This window comes from Colobus angolensis, unplaced genomic scaffold, assembly GCF_000951035.1.
Source record: "Colobus angolensis palliatus isolate OR3802 unplaced genomic scaffold, Cang.pa_1.0 Scaffold806, whole genome shotgun sequence".
In the NCBI taxonomy this organism is placed as follows: domain Eukaryota; kingdom Metazoa; phylum Chordata; class Mammalia; order Primates; family Cercopithecidae; genus Colobus; species Colobus angolensis.
The window spans coordinates 56,931-65,964 of NW_012121888.1; the positions used below are offsets into that span (position 1 = coordinate 56,931).

General features: G+C 44.6%; 1 protein-coding gene and 1 long non-coding RNA gene across 2 annotated transcripts in view; both read left to right on the plus strand.

Moving 5' to 3' along the window:
• The window catches only part of LOC105502760 (zinc finger CCHC domain-containing protein 14-like), a 9,774-nt gene extending 4,308 nt beyond the window's left edge, over positions 1 to 5,466 (plus strand). Inside the window, exons 2-4 of the mRNA XM_011929386.1 lie at positions 201 to 364; positions 3,245 to 3,807; positions 4,282 to 5,466. Of these exons, the coding sequence (XP_011784776.1) occupies positions 201 to 364; positions 3,245 to 3,807; positions 4,282 to 4,753 (1,199 nt within the window). The 3' untranslated portion in view covers positions 4,754 to 5,466. The remainder of the gene's footprint in view (positions 1 to 200; positions 365 to 3,244; positions 3,808 to 4,281) is intronic.
• Positions 5,467 to 5,553: 87 nt separating this feature from the next.
• On the plus strand, positions 5,554 to 8,776 carry LOC105502758. The gene is made up of 2 exons (XR_001000395.1): positions 5,554 to 7,317; positions 7,993 to 8,776. It is a non-coding gene; the product is annotated as an uncharacterized LOC105502758 (long non-coding RNA).
• Positions 8,777 to 9,034: the final 258 nt, after the last annotated feature.

The following is a 9,034-nucleotide window of genomic DNA, read 5'->3' on the forward strand; positions in this document are numbered from 1 at the left end:
AGTGAGCGGAGATGGCGCCACTGTACTCCAGACTGGGCTACAGAGCGAGACTCCGTCTCAAAAAAAAAAAGAAAGAAAAAGAAAAGAAAAAAAAAAGATCATGGTGACTTAGGAGACTGGAGGTGAGATCGAAGAGGCTGGTGCCTGATATTTGCTGCGTTTTGTGTGTGAGGGTTTTTCCGCTTTGTCCCTCTCTCTAGTTGCTCAGCATTCAGTTTTCTGTTGCATTCCTGTGCATCAGGGCAGGCCTTCTCAATGGGAGGAGGATACCATATTGCTTCTGGAATGGCGGATCACTGTGTTTGATGACAGAGTGGTACATGTGACTGTCCTGAAAGAAGGCAAAAAAGCCAAGAACTTTTGGGTTGGGGGTTAATGCTAGTGTTGCCGGTTTCCTTCTTCGAGCTAATAGCCAAGGCCAGGTAGATAACACACTCCTGTTTGGTAGGTTGATATTAGCTACTTGGGAGGCTGAGGTGGGAGGACTATTTAAGCCCAAGAGTTTGAGTTGAGGTTGATATTAGCTCCATATGAGCTGAAATCAACAAACCTAGGTGAGGGGCTGTCCTTAAGCTACTTCCAAGTGTACAGAATGGAAGGCATATAGTGTCTGCATATAACTTCCCCATGCCTGCAGTGACTGAGGCAACTTTCAACCTTATGATTGTGGTGCTTTTTCTTTTCTTGTTTTTGCTTGATTTGACTGAGTAGGGAGGGCAGGGGTTTCTTTTTTACGTCTCTAAGAATTCACATAGGAGGTTTTTTGTTTTTATTTTTACCACGTCTTGAAACGTCTAAAATGTTTTGCCACATTTTCTAGACATCCATCTCTGAATGCATTCCCTTCCCCAGGACAATTTGCTGCTGAAAGTCACAGCTCAATTGGCATGGGGTGTAACCCAGTATTGCCTGAGGGAAGTTACTTATTATTATTAATTTTTAGACAGAGTTTTGCTGTTGTTGCTCAGGCTGGAGTGCAGTGGTGTGGTCTCGGCTCACTGCGACCTCCGCCTCCTGGGTTCAAGTGATCCTCCAGCCTCAGACTTCCGAGTAGCTGGGATTACAGGTGCCCACCAGCATACCTGGCTAATTTTTGTATTTTTTAGTAGAGGCGGGATTTCACCATGTTGGCTAGGTTGGTCTCAAACTCCTGATGTCAAGTGACCCACCTGCCTCGGCCTCCCAAAGTGCTGGGATTACAGGCGTGAGCCACCACACCCATCTGGGAAGGTACTTTTTTAGAGGAATATTGAATTACAGAAGAAGGGTCTTGCTGAGAAGTCCAAAGATGGAAGCAGGTGTACGTTCTTGAAATTAATTTCCCAGGTTATTTCAAATGGAATGACAAGTTATGCTAAGCCAATGTCCCTTCTTATCCCTCCCACTCAGCATAGACTCCTCTGGGTTCTGTGGGAATGTTTGCCTCCCTTGATCAGGTTTCATTTCTCCTCTAAAGGCTTCCCTGATGATGACTCCATCTCTATTATCTGCAGAACTCTTCATCTTGTTTTCAGTATTACAATACCCTCTACAGCTTTTTCAGAAACTATTTTTTCTTAGAGACAGGGTCTTGCTCTTTTGCCTAGGCTGGAGTACAGGCAGTGGCATGGTCATAGCTCACTGCAGCCTCAAACTCTTGGGCTTAAACAGTCCTCCCACCTCAACCTCCCAAGTAGCTAGGACCACGGGCATACACCACAATGCCTGGCTAATTTTATTATTTTTGTGTGTAGAGATAGGGTCTCATTATTGCCCAGGCTGGTCTCAAACTCCTGGCTTCAAGAGATCCTACTGCCTGGGCCTTTCAGAGTGTCACAATTACAGGCATAAGCCACCTCACTTGGCCCCTGTATGCTTTTTTATCACTGTTCATGTCACATTGACTTTTAATTGTGATTTGCCCTTTTCTTTCTTCCGCTGTGGTGGAAGGGTCTGCACAGTGACCAGAGTATTTTAGACACACAATATACTTTTCTTTAACTCAAGTGACAATTTCCATAGCCTCTTTTTTCCAACACACAGGCTCCCTCCCGACATAACAAGTAATTTATGAATTCATGTCAAAGAGCAATTTTATGTGTGAAAAAGTCTATCTTCAATGTTTACATTATTTTTTATTTGTAGTATTTGAGATTTTTTTTTTTTTTTGAAAAGCTATCATTATTAGTGATGACTTGAAACCTAAGGTTTTAAATCAGTTAATGTAAGGTCTACTTGACTAATTTTTCCAGTGGTAGCCTGAGGTTCACTGAAACATTGTCATTGCTATGAAAGCCACTTCATTACGCAGGATATCATTCATATCCAGTTTTCTAAGATGGCTGAGGACATTGTTTTTTAAACTTCTCTGTTTTTTAAATTGACAAAAATTGTATATATTTACTGTCTACAACATGATGTTTTGAAATATGTGTACATGGTGGAATGGTAAGTCAAGCTAATTAACATATGTGTTACCTTACATACTTAGCATTTTTTGTGGTGAGAACCCTTAAAATCTACTCTTAGCAATTTTCTTTTTCTATTTATTTATTTATTTGAGACAAGCTGGAGTGCAGTGGCGCAATCTCAGCTCACTGTAATCTCTGCCTCCTGGACTCAAGCGATTCTCGTGTCTCCACCTCCCAAGTAGCTGGGACTACAGGCGTGTGCCACCACACCTGGCTAATTTTTTGTATTTTAGTAGAGATGGGTTTCATCAGGTTGCCCAGGGTGGTCTTGTACTCCTGAGCTCAGGTGATCTGCCTGTCTCAGCCTCTCAAAGTGCTGGCATTGTAGGTGTGAGCCATCACGCCCGGGCTTTTTTTTTTTTTTTTGAGACAGAATCTTGCTTGGTTGCCAGGCTGGAGTGCAGTGGCATGATCATGGCTTTCTTCAGCCTTAACCTCCTGGGCTCAGGCAATCCTCTTGCCTCAGTTTCCAGAGTAGCTGGGACTACAGGCTCACACCACCACAACAGGCTAATTTTTAAGTTATCTGTAGAGGTGAGATGTCCCTATATTGCCCAGGCTGGTCTTGAAGTCCTAGGCTCAAGTGTTCCTCCTGCCTCAGCCTCCCAAAGTGTTGGGATTACAGGTGTGAGCCACCTCACCTGGCAAATTTGCAAGAATATAATACATTGTTATTGTCTATGGTCACCATGTTGTACAGTGGATCTCTTGAACTTATTCCTCCTAACTGAAATTTTGTATCCTTTGAGCAAGGTCTCTCCAACCCGCTTCTTGTTTTTATTAACTTATTGAAGTACAATTTACATACTACAGCACAGCAACCAGCCCTGGTGGTGGAGACCAGCACGGCCGCCACAGGGATGCCCAGCACAGTCCTCCACGCCGCCCGTCCGCCCATCAAACTGCTGCTGTCGTCATCTGTTCCTGCTGATTCTGCCATTTCTGGGCAAACCTCCTGTCCTAATAATGTGCAAATAAGTGTGTCCCCTGCAATAATAAACCCCCGGACTGCTCTGTATACAGCCAACACCAAAGTTGCCTTTTCTGCAATGAGCAGTATGCCAGTAGGCCCCCTGCAGGGTGGCTTCTGTGCAAACAGCAACACTGCCTCTCCCAGCAGCCACCCCTCCACGTCCTTTGCCAACATGGCCACATTGCCCAGCTGCCCAGCCCCCAGCTCCAGCGCGGCGCTGTCCTCCGTCCCTGAAAGCAGTTTCTATAGCAGCAGTGGTGGTGGCGGCTCCACAGGAAACATTCCTGCCTCGAATCTGAACCACCACCACCACCAGCAGCCCCCGGCACCCCCGCAGCCCGCCCCACCCCCGCCGGGCTGCATCGTGTGCACGTCCTGTGGCTGCAGCTGTTATGCCCAGACCGTTTATTCCCCGAAGAAGACCACCAGAGTCCAGAGTCAAAGCCAAGCGGCAAGGATCTTTAATGCAAGTTCGAACTCGGTCCCTCCGTTCCATAACATACAAGAGGGCCTCGAACAATGCGTGCGCTCGCTTTTTATAGCCCGATGAAAATAGGACTTGTAAGGTTACAGAGGAACAGGGAAAAAGGGAATTCTTTAGGTTACAGCATTACAATTGGTTAACATATTAAGTTTATACATTTAGCAGTTATCTATTGGTTTCCGTGCTTTTAGTAAAACTACAAACCGCGGCGCCCTTATCGGGGATTTCCCAGGATTTCCCAAGCTGAGATATATGGAGGAATGTATTTGCACTAGGCCGTGTTTGCACTGGGCCCAGGAAATTGAGAGATATATGGTGTCAAGCTGAATGTATTTGCTGGGCCCAGGACTGAGGAATGTGCCTGATTTCTTTCACAGCGGCAGTTGTGGCTCAAGTGGCCTGACTGTCAGCTACGCCAACTACTTCCAGCACCCGTTCTCCGGTCCGTCCGTGTTCACCTTCCCGTTCTTGCCCTTCAGTCCCATGTGCAGCAGCGGCTACGTCAGCGCCCAGCAGTACGGCGGTGGCCCCACCTTCCCTGTCGTACACACCCCGTACAGCAGCAGCGGGACCCCAGACCCTGTCCTGAGCGGGCAGTCCACGTTTGCCGTGCCACCCATGCAGAACTTCATGGCGGGGACAGCAGGGGGGTACCAGACCCAAGGACTGGTGGGCAGTAGCAATGGTTCCAGTCACAAAAAGAGCGGGAACCTGTCTTGTTACAACTGCGGGGCCACTGGTCACCGCGCCCAGGACTGCAAACAGCCATCCATGGACTTCAACCGGCCAGGTACTTTTAGGTTGAAATATGCCCCTCCAGCAGAAAGTCTGGACTCCACAGATTGATATTTTTCTCTGGCAACAGAACATTATTAAGCCATGGAGACATAAGGAAAATTAAATACAAAACTGAGAAGTCTAGTTCCTGTTGAGCTTAATCTTTTTAATCCAAAGGTGCTTTACTTTTCCTAGACTGGATAGAAAAATCTAGCGTAGAAGTGCATCAAACTCGGTTTATTGCCAAAACCCTAGATTGGAGCTTGGTGTCAGAACTTGCCTAGTGGGCATCTCTGTGGCCGGTGAAGTCGGCCACCTACACGTTTGGTTGCAGTGCAGAGAAGAGCATTGCCATCCTTGGCCCTCCTAGGCTCACACGTCAATTCCAGGGCAGCTACACGTGGTCTGAATCGAGAACTGAGCTTGGAGTTCTCCAGGTGGAGCTCCACCCGCCGGAGGCTTGACACCCCTGGGCTAGGGAAAATGTCGACTTTGTTTTGTTCTGTTCCTAAAGTGATTAGCACTAATCTCTGGGATTTTTAAGGACTGCACTACAGAAGAATGTATCCTGATGTAAATCTCTGCGGTTCCGGGAGCCAAACTCCTCTGAGAACAGTCAGTGCAAGAGGCTCCAATAATCCATATTTAAAGAGTCAGCACCAGCAGGCTCCTCGACTTGGGACACAACAGAGATTTTAGTATTTCCTTCCCTCCTCCAAGCAGTTGTAGCAGTTTCAGGTTTTTAATTTTTTCTGCAAATAAATCTAAACTACATTATTAAATAGAAATTGTTTACTCGCAACGTCCAAGTCCCAGAGAATCCATAGTCGTCAGAGCTTTGAGAGTATCTTTCTTCCCAGCCGGTCAGTGGCTTCGAGCCCCGTCTTCCACTACAAATCACCCCTCGAGGGGGCTCGGCGACAGCGCGGCTCTGTGAGTGGCTGTGAGGATGCTGCACGTCCTTAGCAGAGTTTGCAAGTTGCTTTATCTCCCACGGGCTCCCCAAGAACCTCCAACCCCGAGGCTTATCGCTAGCGGATTCGCATCTGAGACAGACATTTCAACAATGATACAGTCCTGTCATTTGTCAGCAAAAGATTGGGAATTTTCTCCTGTCAACTTCTTTTGTATTAGGCCGTGTATTGATAGTTAATTCCGTTAAAAATTACTTGGAAAACAGTGGGAAGTGGTAGGACTCTGGAAGAGGCCACGCACCCGAGAGAGACGAGATCTGTGCCGGTCTGGTTTTGGTCAGGTAGTAATAAAAGTCCTCACTGTAGATCTCTAAATTTCAGCCCACGGAAATGAAAGCCTTTTGTCTGAAATTGACAGACTTAAATCTTCAAGGTTAAAGGGAATCTTCTGCTCAAACAATACTCATCTAAAACGCTAAAGTCGTCAGTGTTAAAATACTGAGTGGTAAAATCTTGCCAGGGATTTTGCAGTTGGATATTTATTTTTTAAAAAATTAAAATATTCAGACCATTCTTAAAATGGGACAATCAGCCTCATGAAAAATTGATGTAAATCAAAAGAATACCCTAGAATGAGGCATTGTGATGTGAGGGTTCAATTTTAAGAGCAGTTCCTAACTTCATAGAAACTAAAGCAGAAAGTTGTTACATTTTTTTATGACAGGCTTTTCGTACAATGTGTTAGTTTTATTTTAGTTGAATTTTATTTCTATGCAATGCAGAATTAACAGACCTCCTCTCTCTCCTCATGGTACACAGTATTACAGTGTTGAAGTAATGGTGATGCTTATTACAACAGCTATTTAGGGGAATGTTACGTTGATCTTTTAAATTATAAACACTACAAAATGTCAAAATAGTGAGAACTGACACAACTTTGCCTTAAAGAGTGCTAGACTGGACCTTCTCATATGACGTGAAAGGAAGACTTAGAGTGTCCGCTGATGTTTACGATTTTAATATTTCTGAAGGCCATTCCAGTGGCCTGGATATGTGCTGAAAGCCAAACTTTTAAATTTTTTGGTTTTTTAAACAAAGAAATATTTTAAATAAATCCTATTTCAACACTGAAATTGTTGAAAACCGTCTCATAACAAAAGGAAAAGAACATTTAAATTTTTGTTTTAGTGGTCAGTATAGGGGAATGAAAGCCTCTGTTGTTACCCATGTAACTATTTTGATAAGAATTAGAGGTTAACCTTAAATCCAGCAAAACATTAAAACAGAAACTTTTCAACTTGAAGCCTGCCATTCAGCGTTGAGGTAAACGAGTTCCAACATTGTCCCGGCTGTGTTCCCAGCAGCGGAGGTCTCTGCGGAGCTTCCAGGCATCTTGAACGTGCATGGGCAGTGTGACATCTCCAGGGAGGCCGTCCGAAGTCGAGAATCGTGAGCTGTAAATAGGAACTACACGGTGCAGAGAAGATGGACCCGCCCATCCGTGAGGGCCTCTCCATGAGGGAGCCGCAGGCTTGGACTGGAGAGAATTTGCCAGCAGTGAGCTCGGATGCGTCTCTCCAGAAGCCCCCGAGGTTGGCGTGCCTGAAGAGCGTCTTGCGTTCATCAGACCTCCTCATCTGAAAACACAGAACATACCCTTTCAAGTACTTAGTCATTTTCCTGAAACTGTGGTCTGTTTCAGAATGCTGTGGCAACCAGGTAGGTGTGGCACTGGCCATGTGCCATGTCTTGGCCCTTTGTAGTCTGTCAGATATTAAAGTTTCTAACCCGGTTTTTTTAATCTCCAGGAATGGGGAAAGTGGAATGTAGAGATGGAAGCAGAACGTGATGTTGAGATACAACAGCTATTTAATGCTTCGTTTTATTTTTTAAGCAAAACACTCAGTTTTCTACCTTATTTTCTAATGTTGATTTCATGGTAATATTGACCGTTGGAAGGTGTTTAACATAAAATCTCCTTGCTGAAGAGCACTGAGGAAATGGGAGCTAGCACTTGTAATAAAAATAAAGACAAGATATTTTCTTGAATGCATATATGTGACTGGGTATTTGAAAAACCAGCATCAGGTGTCATCTCCAAAAGATTACAGGAGTCAGCTTGTTCATGTAGGGGTGTTAGTAGGTTCCGATTCTTCATTCAGCTCTTAGAATTCTAGGTCCTTTATTGCCCAAAGTCAGCACAGTTAGTTTCTACCACAGACTCTGTTGGGGCACAGTAGTGGGCGGGGTAGTGACTTTGCCTAAACGTCACCCGGCTGGAACGCCTTCCATCTGAACAGGGGCTGAGCGGGGCTTTAGGCACTTGCCAAATGGGAACCGGGTTGCACCCTCCTTGCTCCCCGTCATTTTCTTGTCACTCTTCCTGCTTCCCAGCGTTTTGTTGTATGCCCTGCTCGCCGTACGCCGTGATGACTGATGGTACCGCATGCCGAGGTCTTCAAGGTTGTGAGGAAAGCCGTCCCCCTGCTTGACTCGACTGCTCTCCCAGAGGAGAGTCCTGTGCGACCTGAGCGGGGGTGGCTGTCATTTCCAGCATGCAGGTGACTCCCAAAGAATGAGTCAGGTGGCATGAACACCATGGGTTCTGAAGAGACGAATTTGCTGAAAAGCCCCAAGGGTCTGAATGAAAGCATCTTTAATCAACACTCGCAATATTCTAGAAAACCACAGACTGTGCTGGTTGAGGCCAAAGGTCAACATTGCTCCACTGTTCACCAAGGAAGGGGGCAGTGGCCATCAGCCGCGGCCTCACGTGCGTTGTAACAAGCCCTCATCACATGTATGAGTCTTACGTGCACAAAAAGAGAAGGCTTTGGTACTGAAACTGGACACCTTGTGTACTCAAGATACCTTCACAGCTTCTATCGGACATATTTTCTTTTTAGGAATGAAGGAAAATTCTCCCATTTTTGAGCCATTCTTTTGTCAATTCTACAAAATTGCATATAACTTTATAAATATTTTTAAAAGATATAGTTTTGTAAATATTTAATATTCTGCTAATTTGATTTTGAATTGTAAATGTCAAGTATTCTGTTTTTGGGGTTTTTATGTTTTATTATACTTTGTTAAAAAGGACAAATTGTACATTTTTAGAATGTTTTTATGAGTAAATTTAATGTACTGAAAATAAAAATTTTAAAAAAGAAAAAAAAAAGGCTCAAAATAAAGGTTACTATAATGACCTCAGACTGCAGTCACTGTTGAAGCATAGCATTCTAAAATGAAGAACAATATATAAAATGGCTATTATTCACATGAAATAGAAAGTGTATTAAAAACAACAATGACTCAGAAGGGCGGCTGCTTACTTTAGCAGGTGTACCATTAGTGTCTGTATTGAACCACCATATCCCCAAAACCAAGTAAAGCACTGGTACAGAGTAGGTGCAGAGTGAGGTTTTGTAGAAGGACT